This window comes from Thamnophis sirtalis, unplaced genomic scaffold (assembly GCF_051295495.1).
Source record: "Thamnophis sirtalis isolate CommonGarterSnake01/CBP01778 unplaced genomic scaffold, rThaSir2_p1.2 scaffold_11, whole genome shotgun sequence".
NCBI lineage: Eukaryota > Metazoa > Chordata > Lepidosauria > Squamata > Natricidae > Thamnophis > Thamnophis sirtalis.
The window spans coordinates 49,455,055-49,470,631 of record NW_028261391.1 but is presented as its reverse complement, the minus strand read 5'-3'; the positions used below and the strand labels follow the sequence as shown (position 1 = coordinate 49,470,631).

The 15,577-nt window shown below is 34.6% G+C and overlaps 1 protein-coding gene across 1 annotated transcript in view; it reads right to left on the bottom strand.

Annotated features, from left to right (window-relative positions):
• Nucleotides 1-15,577, bottom strand: part of SORCS3 (sortilin related VPS10 domain containing receptor 3) — a 716,202-nt gene that overhangs the window by 390,418 nt on the left and 310,207 nt on the right. Inside the window, exon 3 of the mRNA XM_087725809.1 lies at nucleotides 202-301. Within this exon, the coding sequence (XP_087581935.1) occupies nucleotides 202-301 (100 nt within the window). The remainder of the gene's footprint in view (nucleotides 1-201; nucleotides 302-15,577) is intronic.

The following is a 15,577-nucleotide window of genomic DNA, read 5'->3' as shown; positions in this document are numbered from 1 at the left end:
TTCCCAGATATAAGAACTGAAATTTAGAGATTAAATAGTATGTAGCTATTAAATAGAAAATAGCATGCTAACTACAGAAAGTTATATTTTTTTAAAAAAATATTCAACTTAAACTTGATTTAGATTTGGAACTGTCAAATATGTGAATGAAACTTTTTTTTATTTTTCACTTTGTTTCTTGTTGAGAAATAGCTTCCTTACCTTTCTCTTATTAGTAGGACTGACGTAAAGATAACTCAGCACAGTCTTTAGTCCCACCTTGTCATTTAGCTTTTCATATGTTGTACCATAATCTGTGGACCTGAAATGAAAAGAATGCATTTAGTGATTTTAGAAAAAAAGTAAAGCATAAAGAAAAGGGATGAATAGAATACAGTAGAGGGGGGAAAAGAAAGAGAAAAACAAAACGTAAAAAGTAAAAAGAAGTAGCTTCCAAACTCTTTAAGGGAACACAAATGATAAATTTATTTGAAACGTTTATAAAGAAGGTTGGAAGCTACTCATTTTTATATTTTACTCTTTCTAATCATTAAACCCATAAAATACCAGTTCCTTTATTTAAGTTTCAGCAAAAAATCAAAATCAGTTTTATTTTGAATATTCCTTGAATCAGTCTCTTATTCCATGCAACTATTACAAATGACAAATGATCAACAATTGATTCGAAAGGTGAGCTTGACATCACAATGACATGACATGCAATCTTGTAGCTCCAGGATTGTTGTTGATATCTCTGCTGCTGGACAGTCCTTTTGGACCTAAACTGTCCCATAGAGATGGTTAGAGAAGGGCACGTCCTGCTGATCTCAGGGACATCGCAAAGTCCCTGATTGATCCTGGAAAAGCCCTTTTTTCCAGGGAAAGAGAAGCAGCCATTGAAGCTGCACAAGTTTGGGACAGCCCCTGAACAGAAGAAAAGCAGGAGAGAGTGTGTCGAAATGGTGAGATAAATTTTAATGTTAGAGAAGAGAACACCCCAAAAGTGGTCTTCCCCCCCCCCCCTTCTTTTATTTTTCCCCATTTTTTGTATTGTGGATCAAGAATCTCTTTCTTTTCAATGCTTGGCTGGATTGTACCTTTTAAGCATTTTTTTTCTTTTCTCAATTTTGGAGCTTAAAGAGAGGGGTAAAAACTGAAGAAAAAGAAGTAGCACTCCCTCCTCGAGGATGGAGACTTGGAAACATCTTATATCTCAAGACTTTGTTTATTGAATGAGACAGTGGGAAGAGCACAGTTTGTTTATGCAGATACTCTTCTGGAGTACTATCAGTAGCTGTACTGGGGTAAAGAGAAAGCCTTGACTTGAAAGATTACAGTGAATCTGTTTGAAACCTAGCAAAAAACCTTGGATGTCTTAGTGGCAGTGTTTACAACCTGGAAAAATTGTGCAACATGAAGAAGAAAAGGAATTAACATTGCAAATAATTATAATAGAAATTCAAAAACTACAAATAAGTACAGAAAACATTGAAAAGAGATTTGAGATTATAGAACAAAGAACAGAAAGAATGGAGGGAAGATTTGAGAATATTTTCAAAACTATGATGAAATTTGAGGATAGAGTTCAAAAAATTGAAGGAAAATATGAACAAAGTGATAAGAAAATTGTTGACATTGACAGTAAATCGAATGTGGAGGGAAATGATAGGAATGGAATATCAAAAGGAGATTTTGACGAACTGGAACTCTATCTCAGACTTCAAAATATGGAAGAAGAAAAGGGAGACAATCTGGCAGAAATAATGAGAACTATTTTTACAGAAGCACCATGATAACTAGAGGCAAGTTGATGGAAGGAACAGATGGAGGGTTTCAAGTCTTTACAAGATATGCAATGAACAAGTTGCCAAGAGAAGTCCACATAAAACTTTTCAAGAAAACACTTAGAATACAAATTCTACAAATGGCAAGAGATAAAGGACTGCATTACTACTAGAAGGATACAGGATGATGAAATGAAATGCCATAATAAAAATTAAGTTAAACTTAATTAAATTTTTAGTATTATGTATAAGACAAAGTAATAACAGTTTATAGTCAAATAAATGATTAACAATGATGATAATGCATACACACACACATACATATATACACACATACACACATTAGATTGATAATATAAAATTTTACATAACTTGTAAGTGAAGACTATGGAGATGATGTTGAAAAGCTTTGTTATAAAAGATAAATAATTCTATATAGAATAGAATATAAAGATGTAATATTACTGGATGATTTCAGGATGATGTAATGAAATGCCATAATATAAATTTATTTTAAATTTAGAATATTTCACATAAAAAGGATGTAATAATAGCTATAGTCAATGAATGTTTAATAATAGTAATTGTATACATATATATTAGATTGAAGATATGAGACTTTATGTAAATTGCAAGTGAAGACAATTGTGAGGAGGCACAAAAGCTTGGTAACTAATTGACACACTGTAGGAAATTCGAGGATGGTTTTTATACTTTGTGTGTGTCTATCTTTGTTTGTTTTATGATTGTTTAAAAATAAAAACTTTTATATGAAAAAACAATTGATTCATTATATGTGGTAGCTACAGTAGTTGAATTTAGCTTCTGAAGCAATAGATTAAATTAGATAAATTAGATAATTCATGACAACATTTATGCTTACTGGGCTCCCTTACAGGAAGAAAGGATGATTTTTACTAATTCCCACTTTACTTTGCAGCCTTTATCAAAAACTATTTTAAAGAAGCTATCATTTAAAAAGAGAAAAAATGGACACTATCCTTCCATTTCTTTAGTGATGACCATTACAGGTTTCTAATCCCTTCTATAAATCAGTGAATTCATACATACAAAAACACAGATCAGAACACAATCTGTAAAAATAGAATATCTACTCAGATAACTAGAAAACAAGGTTAAAACAAGGTTATTTTTCTTTCTCTAAATTGAGGTTCTCCAAAGAATGAATATTCTATACAAAGAGCTTGTAGGCTTTTTCCTGTCAGAGAAATGAAGGTCCGGCCATCTAAATCTGATCAGAGTATATTCAGGCTATTGTGTATCCATTCCATAAATGTTTATAGGATTGTGATAAATACATTAAAGTCATTAAGATTCTGGGGTTTATATCAGATAGAGAAATGTTCTCAAACATCTCTGGGAACCAATTATTGCTACCATGTCTTTGTATATTGTATCAAATTCTGCCAAATTTCACTTATTTTATGGTTCCTGTTTTTTTTAAAAAGTATAGCTATGATATTCCATATACATGAAAATTATTATACATATATAAGGGCCCCACACAAACTACCTGAGAAGAAAAGCAATATAGGTAGTCCTTATTTAATGATTGTTCACAGTTACGATGATGATCAGAAAGTAACTTTGCAACCAATTCTTGCATTTATGATCTTTACAGGTCTTTAAAACACATAAACATTGAAGTAAGATTGTACACCCAATTAAGATTCACTCAGAAACTGTCTCACTTAATGACCAAGTAATTCTGGTCTCAATTGTGTTGCTAAATGATGACTGTCTATAATTTCTCCCCTTGAAAAATATGAGTACGTAAAAGGTGATCTGGAGAACAAAGTTGCTTGTTTGAGCAGCTGAAAATTCCTGGTCCTAGCTAAAAGAACTTTCTCCTCTATGCCTTCTGTTTTTCTTAATATTGATCTTGTTTTCTGATTTCAAGGAAAAAATAGCTTTACTTTATTTTCTAAAATAAAACTGGCAACTTTTATCATTAGCCACAGAATATGGAGACAGGAACTTCCTCAATGTTTTCTCATTCAATATGGCAAAAGTCACTGCAAAAAGATTTAGTTCCCTGGAAGTTCAATTCCAAAACATTCATATTGCAGACACAAGTATTGCGAGGATAAAAAAAAGGCTGATTACCATATTACATGATAATTTATGACTGTGTTAGTTGACCTCATACGGTTCATTTATTCTGTAATTAATGTAAATATTAATGTACTATGTTTTTAATTTTTATAAAAGCATCAAGGAAAATAGAAAAACAGAAGCGTATTTCATCTTATACAAATATACATTCATGTCATGCTACACGATTACAATCCAATATTTATTTCTATTTAAATGTAGTAAAAATAGAAAATTATACATTGGTGTTTTAAATCTATTTTTTAATAAATAGTACTGCAATAAGGATTCTTGTAGAAAAATGCTTGCTATAGTATAGAAAGAGAGGTAAGTCCTTTGTACTATTGAATGACTGGCAAAAATTAGATTTCTTTCCAACCTTGTAGTTTTTGATTTTAATTATAGAAGCAGAAAATATCCATTTTCATTGTCTTGCTCTAAGTTTCAAACTGTAGTCTATAATTGAAAAGAACATGAGCATCTACAATAACCACTGACCTTCCAGAGCACGATCAATTTGCAAACTAATGTCTGTCTTAAAGGAGCCGCTAGAGCACAGGAAAGTAACACATGAGCAGTGATACATTTTGATCACCATAAGTACAATAACAGCATGAACTTCTCAGTTCCTACTGGAAAATATGCATTATTGTCCAGGGGATAACAAATATGAATTTGAATTAATTATATATTTTATATTATGGAAATGTGACCTATAGATGCAAAAATCTTTCCTGACTTGTGTGTAATTGATACTTCAGTTCCTTATTCCATGTGTTTTTAATACCTTTGAACATTTAATTTAACATACTCTAAAATTCATTTATTATGTATTCTGTGGGGATTTTTTGTTGCATTAAAAACTGTTAAATGAGCCAGTTTGGTCTACTGTTGAGGCACCAGGCTAGAAAGTGGGACACCATGAATTCAAGAAAGTGAGAGACTGTGAGCAATTCTTTCTTTCTTCTACTTGTGCTGGTGACATAAGGGAAGAGATACCTGTATATTATAGCACATCTGTACATACACATCACAACCATGGTTAGGCATGGTTATTTCACACAAACAACCCCATAAGCATTCCCCAGGTTACACTCTATGGATAGTGTAGTTATAAGAGTCAGTTATAAGTGACCTCTCCAAAGAGCACCAGCAAGTGAACTAATGAATTCTGAACAATGTACAACAACCATTGAAAGCAACCATGTCTCTCCACACTCCAGGTATGGAGAAGTCAACTTGGTTTTAATGGGTTCAAGGCACAGTGAAAGCAACTTGACTTCAATGGATGCAAGGCATGATGATGGCAACTTGACTTCAATTTCTGCAACAACCACAACACAATGAGTTCAAGGCAATGAGTCATGAGTATTAATGGATGGATAGATTACAAACCAGTCACCGGGTTCCAAGGATCGAGGTAAATAGGTGCCGACTGATATGCCTCATTAGATAGGGCAAGGCTGCCTCCTTGTAAGTAATGCTGTTGACCTCCATTGCACCTTCCTCTGCACAACCTGGGATCAGGCAGGGGCGGTCATTTCTCTTTTGCATTGTGCAGCTGCTCCCTCTTGGATCCCTCAAAGTTCCTCGCACAGCTTCACCTTGATCATTCTGATTCTGCCACAGAGTCTTTCGTGTCCTCCAGGTCCCCAGACCCAGCAATTTCCTCATCATCTAAGCCAGCAGGAGTCATCACAACATCTTCAAAGGGGATCCTATCTATACTTATTATTGCTTTTTGTGAGGTAGAATTCAGATAATGTAGGCTCTTGTGAATTTTTTCACAGTAAACAAAGGCTGGCAGTTATAGACAATCATGAGGTGAATGTACCTATTGACTTAAATCTTCAATACAACTGGAATAGTGAAGAGATCCATCCCTCCTTGTATGTCGGACTGATCACACAAAATAATTAACTGAAAATGAAATAATGCCTAAAGAAAGTGGGGTATATTATTATACCACAGTTCTGTTATTTTCAATTCTTTCTTATAGTCTCTGGTTACTCCATATTCTCTTCAGTTTCTTGCTGTACTACAGCAAACAGAGAACAGTAATTCATAAAATTCACTGCATAAGAAAACAAAATGAGATATGTAACAGTAAAGTTACATACTCTTTGGAATTGTATTACAAGAGCAATTGTGAGATCAATAAGACACTACTGCTACATCCTATAATATTATATCTTAAGCCAATTGTGACAACTGGCTTTTAATTTTTAAAAGGGCCGTCAAGCTGAAAAACCGCAGATTAACAGCATTGGCCAGAATCCAAATTCTATACTGTACTTATCTATCTTAGTACCAGGAACAGGTTTATTGCTGAGAAGTAATATCCTTTTAAAAAACAGCTTGGAATTAGAATTTCCTAATGTATAAAGTTGAATACTGGTAATGTGGGACTAATTAAACAAATACTAGTGAGAAATCCAATAGCTATAGATTCATAGGGTCATCAAGTTCTAAGTGGGTCGATATATAAAGGTTTTGTAATGGCATGAGCACTAATACTATTCTTCAAACTAACCTACCAGTAAGAGTTTAAGCATGGAAGCAATCAGATTCATACAATTAAACTTGAATGAAAGTGCAGATCATTTCAAAAGACAAACTTTTGGTGAATTTTTCTTCTTAATTTTTTATTTGAATTTGACTTATTTTTGTTGTCTATCTCATTGCTTTTTCTGATTATTGTTTAGCAAAGAAGAGTTACATTTTACAATGAACAAATATACATGCATAAATTGGAACGGTTGAGGTAAAATCAGCAGTTCCCTGATCAGAGACAGCTACTATAGATTCAATCACTTGGCTTCAGAGTTATTAGATATTGTGCTTATCCGTTCATTCAAAAAGATGGGAGGAGGAAGCCAGAAGTTTAAACTTCTGAAGGTAAAAAAAAACCTTAGCTCTCACATCATCAATTGGCTCTTGTGCATGGCTTTGTTTTCTGTCTGCAGTAAAAGTTTGTTCGTTTGTAAAATAAACAATAAAATATAAATAATGAATGGCTACTTATATAGCCATCTTACCGGAAGTAACTTTGGGTGACACACAACAATCAAGATTGTAATTTAGTTATGCTGTGTCTATGGGTCTTCTGACAAATCAAACCACAGAGCTAAACTAAACCATTTATTTTCTGGAATTCAAAGATTTACTGCCAAGTCTAGGTTAGAAAAGCCTGTCAGCCTCCCATTTTGTTTGCTTTTTGTTCTCATGAGGACAACGATGTTAGTATCAATGGCCAGTCATGTGATGTCTGCCACAGAATCATAAAGTATATATCAGAGTTTATTAACTGTAGAGTCAGGAAATTATAAATATCTTACTATAGTATAGTAAGATCAGTATTTATAAACATTTTCTGATTTTCTACTAAGTTTTTTTTTTATGAAGGCCTTGAATCAATGTGTTATCTTACTTTTTTCTTGTATATTTTAGAATGGCCAGATCATACTCCAGAGTTTTAAATCCAAGTTTCAACAACAAAAGCAATCACTATTTTTTTTAAAAATGTCTCAATAACGGACATTTTTTCACATCTTTATCTGCTTTAAAACAAATCCAAACCCACCAAGAGTCTTCTGGAATTGAGAGGGAGGGAGGGGGGAGGGAGGGAGGGAGGAAGGAAGGGTTGAAAAGATGGGAAGGCTTTGTTGCTCTGTCATTTGCTGCAAAAAATAATTTAAAGAGATAACATGTAACTCTTGGCAACTCACAAAAAATGTATTATTTTCTAGATGTACTATTCTATTACATTCATCATTAGTTATCCATTTCTAATACTTGTCATTTTTAACTCTCAATGTTAGAGAGAGCTCCTGTGCAGCTACACTGACTTCCTGACAGGAATATTTTGTAATGATGCTCTCATTATTTCAGCTTTCAGAATTGCTCTTTTGAACTTTTTTCTCTCCAAAGAGTTTTAGCCATGAAACCCTATATCTGAGCTCTTTTCGGAAAGCTAGGAAGTAAGTGAGATATTCTATCTCTCTATCTTCTTACAGATTCAAGATCACATAGCTATTTTCCTTCAAAATTCCTACAATTTCACTTTCACCAGTTCATCCCAGGTAATCAGTTCATCCTGTTCCTATCTGTACTTCTAAAAGATGAAGATTACAGTAAGGAAACTTAGGCAATCCATTTTAACCAGAATTAGAGTTCCAGCAGATTGACATTTGAAATCCTCTATTCCTATTATGGGTTCATCAAGTTTTAATATTTTTCAAGAAAGCTTTGCACTTTCAAATATGGTATCCTTGAGTGGCTGATTTAGAAGGTATTACCAGAATCACTTTAGATTCTTTCTTGAATCCTTACAGATTTATCTAACAAGGGTTTCATTGTTTTATGAATTTCACACAGTGTGTATTTGTTTGTATCTAATCTGTTTCTCTATGACTTTCCAACTCACAGCAACTCTTCCTTTGTGTATGCCAAATTTAAACAACAATGTGCTTATTGCTTCAAACTGAAGATCTCAGTAGCTATCAGCCTGCAAAGATTTTGTTCTTCTCATCAAACCAGTCTCTCATCAATAATACTTTCTCTGTCATGTTTATCAAGTCTGTTCAAAGCTTCATCAAATCCAAAAGAACTTGGTGGGAAACAATAAACTTGTTAGACTGGAATTTGACTGGAACTGATAAATAACCCAAACCTGCAGCCAATTTCAGGTCTGTCATTGTAGTGTAGAGATTGCAACTTTAAAAAATGACACTGGTCAAGGAATAAAATGACCCCAAATGCCTATCTTATGGCTGGAGAGATGGGGAAAAGGCAATAAATAAGGGGAAAATACTCCTTGTGCCTGGTTTTTAATTGCCTAATGTCTTATGACTAGTTGTAGACAGATACTTCTACGTAGGTCTCTTCCCATATTATTTTTGGTGAAAATTGTCCAGTCATTAATATAATACAGAATAGCTGATATAACCTGTTTCAGGGGAAATTGATACACAATGGGTGAGTGAGGGACTGCCTGTTCTGATTGTTTATACATCTGTTGCAATTGGGCAAAGTGGGTGTGCTCCATGACCAGCTGATCAAGCAGTGTCATCTTGTGAGATTCAGGAAGTATACCTTCTCTGTTGTGGTTCCTGATACTCCCCACTGCAAAGATTAGAATGGCTCCAATTCTGATGATTTTCAGAATGTTATTGAATATCTAGTATTCTTCCGAACTGTAGGATAAGAGTGAGGGTTGAGCCCCTGCTGCAGTCCTCCTTTAAACTTCAAAGAATTGTAATTCATAACAACTTGAGCCCCCTTGTTGAACTTTCCCCCACTAAAATTCAGCCTCTAAAATCTGGATGACGCCCATTGGAAATATTCAATTAATAGCGATGTGGTGCTTTTACTACAGAAAGCTCATCTCAAATTTGTATCAGCAGTTCAGTATCACAATGTGATGGAATGTATGAATGACTTTGGGAAAAGACAGAAGGAAAAAGACAGGCAAGAGCCCCCACTTGCTAAAAGTTCAGAGACAAAAACTTAGGAAAATCCTCCCCAAGAGATCAAGTTGTTAAAAATGGAGGCAGGAAGTTTGTATCTTCAGCCTTGCAAAACTGATGTCAGCCACTAAACCAGACAGGAAACACAAGATGAATTAATTCTACTTTAGAATTAACATCATCCTACAAGCCTTAACTACATGATCATTTAGGGTTCCAGCCTCCATCGTCTGATTGTTTCCTAGGCATCATCTTCATCTTCATAACTCTTTACATAGGTACTTGTGGTATAATTTGGTTCAGCTTCATTTAAACAGGATAGTAGTATTGTTTTAGTGTTTTGCTTTTGTTTTTATTCATGATCACATGAAAACTTTTGCCAACTGAAATAAAACCTGAGCTAGTTAATAATTGTTTCTTTCAAGCTGTCATCCACTCAGCTCTACATTGGAAATATTGGGTTTCTGTCTGGATGGTCTCTTGTGACGAGCCGAAGGACAGAGAATGGAAGTGTGACCTTCCTCCCATATTTGGGCATACCAGGGGTTGTGATATATATATATGTATATGTATATGTATATGTATATGTATATGTATATGTATATGTATATGTATATGTATATGTATATGTATATGTATATGTATATGTATATGTATATGTATATGTATATGTATATGTATATGTATATGTATATGTATATGTATATGTATATGTATATGTATATGTATATGTATATGTATATGTATATATCTTTTCTCTTTTGATTTTTTCTTTTCCCACTGGTGTGGGCATGTATTGTTTAAGAAACAAAAATTATTATTATTATTCAATTGTATCACAGCGGCCAGTTGTTTCGCCGGATTTGGCATTGGTTACTAGTCGGGCCCCACCCAGGGGCCTAGGACGTCGTAACGTATTTTCGTAATATGCGTGCAGATCCAAGCAGTGCGGCTTTTTGCATTTGACTGATGGTGATTTTGTCAATTTTTAACTGTTTTAAATGTAATTCCAGTGCTTTTGGAATAGCACCCAGTGTGCCAATTACCACTGGAATTATCACTGCTGGTTTGTGCCATAGTCGTTGAATTTTGATTTTTAAGTCCTGGTATCTTGCGATTTTTTCATGTTCCTTCTCGGCGACCCTGCTATCACCTGGTATTGCGATGTCTATGATTGTGACCTTATTTTTCTCAACCAGTGTGATGTCTGGTGTATTATGTGCCAGTATTTTGTCGGTTTGTATACGGAAATCCCACAAGATCTTGACCATCTGATTTTCGGTGACTTTTTCAGGCTGATGTTCCCACCAGTTTGTTGCTGTTTTAATATTATAATTTTTGCACAAATTCCAATGGATCATTTGTGCTACTGAATTGTGCCGCAATTTATAATCAGTCTGCGTGATTTTTTTACAGCAGCTGAGTATGTGATCAACAGTTTCATCAGCTTCTTTGCAAAGTCTGCATTTGGCATCATCAGAGGATTTTTCGATTTTGGCCTTAATGGCATTGGTGCGGATAGCTTGTTCTTGCGCAGCCAGGATTAGTGACTCTGTTTCTTTCTTTAATGTACCTGTTGTTAACCATAACCAAGTTTGTTCACTGTCCACTTTATCTTTTTTCCCCCAGAAATTGGCCATGCAGTGCTTTGTTCTGCCAACTCTCCATTCTTGATTTTATCACGTCCAAATCAGCTTGTGTCCAGTTAACTATACCAGCTGTGTATCTTATAACTGGTATTGCCCAGGTATTTATGGCCTTGATTGTATTTCCACCATTCAATTTAGATTTCAAAATTTTCCTAACTCTGTTGGTGTACTCTCGCCTGACAATAGTTTTTACTTCTCCATGCTTGATATTATCCAACTGCAGAATGCCTAAGTATTTGTAGGCTTAATTTTCTTTGCATTTAATTAATTGGCCATTGGGCATTTCAATTCCCTCACATGCAGTGATTTTGCCCCTTTTTATGGATACAGTGGCGCATTTTTCCATGCCAAACTGCATTGAAATATCGGTGCTAAATACTCGGACTGTGTTTGTCAATGATTGGATTTCTATTTCTGACTTTCCATAGAGTTTCAAATCATCCATATATAGTAAATGCGAATTTTTTTCAGCTTCTTTGGCTGTTTGGTAGCCTAATTTCATTTTTTTTTTTAAAATTACTGATAGTGGGATCATTGCGATGATGAAGAGAAGAGGTGAAAGTGAATCACCCTGGAAAATTCCTCGCTTGATATTAACCGTTCCGTAGATCTCATTCCTTACCGCCAACTCAGTTCTCCATTGTTTCATGGCCTTTTCAGTAAAGGATGTAATATTTTTGCTAATGCCAGTTGTTTCTAAGCATTTTATGATCCAACTATGTGGCAGTGAGTCAAATGCCTTTTTGTAATCAATCCAGACCATATTCAAGTTCGTTTTTCTGTTCTTACAATTTTCTAATATCATTTTATCAATTAGAAGCTGATCTTTTGTGCCCCTGCTCCTTCTTTTGTTGCCTTTTTGCTCTACTGGCAAGATGTTGTTTGTTTCCAAATAATCCATCATGTTATCTGCAATAATGCCTGTGAGTAATTTGAAGGTTGTTGGCAAGCATGTTATTGGTCTGTAGTTTTCAGGTGTTGTTCCTTTAGTTGCATCTTTCTGAATCAAGTATGTTTTTCCAGTTGTCAACCATTCATCAATTTGGCCCTTTTGTAAAATTTCATTCAGTTGCCTGGCCAATATTGCATGTAAACTGGTCAGATATTTGAGCCAGAAACCATGTAATTGGTCCTTTCCAGGTGATGTCCAATTCTTTACCTTTTTAACTCAATTTTTGACCATCTCAGTTGTTATTTCTAATACTTGCATTTGTTTGCTGCCAATGCTTTTCTCAAAGTCATGTATCCACTTTGCTTCCTTGTTGTAGTCCTTTGCATTTTCCCACAATTCTTTCCAGAATTCAACTGTGGCTTGTTTTTCTGGTTTTTCACTTTTGGTGTCACCATTCAAATTAAGACTTTGATAAAAGCGCAGTTGGTCTGATCGAAATTGCTGATTTTGTTTATATTGGATGATTCGTGCCTCATATCTTTCAATTTTTCTAGCTGTCGCTGTTATCTGCTGTTTTACAATCTCTACAGCTTCATTGATGTTTCTTGTATCCAATCTATATCTTCTGATTAGCCAATCTATGATTTTGTTGTTTTTAAGCCGTTGCTCATGCATGTTCTTTAAGTTACTAGCATCTGCTCTTAATTTTTTGATTTTTTGTTCTAAATGGATTTTCCACTTTGGCTTTGATGCTTTTTCTGTTGTGTGACTAGGTACTTTAATTTTAATGCCTAGTTCATTAGTGACTATTACAGCTGCGCTGTACATTAATTGGTTTGTTTCCAAGATGGATTCCGGTTCAATTGTTGAAAACACTGCATTAACCATTTTCATGATAGGGGCCAAAATTTTCTTAGGCACAGTTTTTAGTGATGGTAAACGTTGCCTTTCCTCATTAAGCAGAAAATGCTCCATGGTCTTATCCTTCAATTCTTTTTGTTTTTGAGTTAGTTCATCAGTTGGTTCATTGATAACTGGTTCTAATGGTGGTGATGTTATTTCCTCCCCGAGAGCTTCTTCTGGGAGTTCTACTATAATGTCTTTAGTTGTGTCTTGAATATCAGTTATTTCTGCTTGTGATATTGTTTTTTGGGTTTTGCAATTTGCCTGAATTTCCTCATGTTCAACTTCACTAAACACTTTATTCCATATAATAAATTGCCTTTGATCTGCTAGTCGTTGTTCACTAACATTTGAATCTGGATATTGTTGTTTCCATAATTCATACATTCGCTTTAAATAGCCTCTTTTTTCTGGCTCTGAGTTGTAGTAACAGGCCATTATGGCACGGTTTTTATCTGCACTATATTTTTGTTGTTTTGTTGGCTGTCCACTTGTAGCCCACTTGTCAACGGATGTCCAGGGACCCCAACATCCACCGCGGCCCTTGTTAACCCGCGCAACGACCGATGCGGTATGGAATTCTTATTTGTTTTTTTCACCATATTGTATGGGTTGGAGGGTTTTTTTTTACGGGACCAGATGCCAACCTGACCCCAACCCTCCTCCTTTCTCATCCGGGCTTGGGACCGGCAACGGTGGAGTTGTTGTTGTTGTTGTTGTTGTTGTTGTTGTTGTTGTTATTATTATTATTATTATTATTATACAATTGTATCACAGCGGCCAGTTGTTTCGCCGGATTTGGCATTGGTTACTAGTTGGGCCCCACCCAGGGGCCTAGGACATCATAACGTATTTTCGTAATATGCGTGCAGATCCAAGCAGTGCGGCTTTTTGCATTTGACTGATGGTGATTTTGTCAATTTTTAACTGTTTTAAATGTAATTCCAGTGCTTTTGGAATAGCACCCAGTGTGCCAATTACCACTGGAATTATCCCTGCTGGTTTGTGCCATAGTCGTTGAATTTCAATTATTACTATTATTATTATTATTATTATTATTATTATTATTATTATTATTATTATTATTATTATTATTATTATTTTAAATAATAATTATAGTCAAATGAAAATGGATATATGATGATGGTGATATGTATGAATATTTGAGTTAAAATGCTCGAGTTAACATGAATTATGTTTGTTGACTGTGGAAGAGATGCACAAAAGTCTATTTGTAACCAACTGATACACTTTCTATAGCATGTATGTTGTATTTGTTTTAAATTAAAAATTAAAAAATTTTTAATAAAAAAAAAGAAATTCCTTTTATTGAGAAGGCTATAATAGTAGCGCAATTTTACAATTCCTGTCTCATTCATATTAACTCATCTATCTGCAGTTTGATTTTGCTATCACTTAAATGCATCATTTTTCTGGGTACTTACTCAAAGTAAAAACGCGCTATAACAAGTTGGCACTAATATTAGTATTCAATCAACCAATATGATATTCACTGAAAATGATTTGGAGACTGAAAAAAATGTGTAAAATTTAAGACATATTTAAACTTTCCAATGAGATAAAACTAAGTCGAATCATTGTGTTAAGATGCAACATATGTAAAGAACAATGCGTACAAGAATCTCTCATATTATAAATATAATACAATATATATATTGTTATATTAATTATATTATATCATTTATTATTATTATGTGGTTAATCTTTGGTGAGATTCACAGCCTTTGGGGATGGTTGGTAGCTCAACAGCTCGAGTCCTAACCAAGGACCTAGGAACTTTAAGGTAACATTGGAGGATATAATCTATTCCAAGTAGGGTGGTTTTTTGTAGAATCAGAATATTCAAGTCTGATAAATTTAGAATTTCCAAATAGCTCTTTAGGTATTGCTCCAAGGGTTCCATTTACAATCGGGACAACACGATTTCTTTTTCCACAGTCGCTCAACTTCAATTTGCATGTCCTGATAGTTTGTGATTTTTTTCTTGCTGTTTATCTTCAATTTGTGCACCTCCAGGTATTGCAATGTCAATGAACCATACTTTTTTCTTTTCAACTATTGTTATGTCAGGTGTGTTGTGGGCCAAGTGCCTGTCAGTCTGAATTCTGAAGTCCCACAAGATCTTGACTTTCTCATTCTCTAAAACCTTCTCAACCTGATGTTCCCAGTGCTTTTTGCTGTACTCAAATCCAAATTTTGGCACAATTTCCAGTGAATGATCTTAGCAACGCGGTCATGGCGTGGTAGGTAGTCAGTTTGTGAAATTTTGCTGCACCCACTGATCAAGTGGTTGACTGTCTCGTCTTTCTCATTACGGAGGCGACATTTGCTGTTGGTGGTAACATGTTGAATTTTTGCTTTCATGCAGTTTGTGGCTAAGGCTTGTTCTTGAGCTGCCAAAATAAAGCCTTCTGTTTCTTTTTTTCAGTGTTCCTGATCTTAACCAGTTCCAAGTTAGCTTTTGGTCAGCTTTGCTTTCAATATTTTTCAAGTATTGGCTATGCATAGCTTTGTTTTTCCAATTTTAAGCTCGCTTCTCAATTACTTCTTTCTTATATTCAGCTTTTGACTTAGTGGTCTTTAAAAGGCCTCATTTATTTACTTCCTTAATCATTAGTTCTTCACTTTTCTGGATGTAATCATTCAAGCTGTGTTTTTCTTCTTCCACAGTCTGCTTTACTTGTAGGACTCCTCGACCACCCTCTGCTCTTGGTAGATATAATCTGTCAGCATCACTTTTAGGGTGCAAAGCATAATTAATTGTCA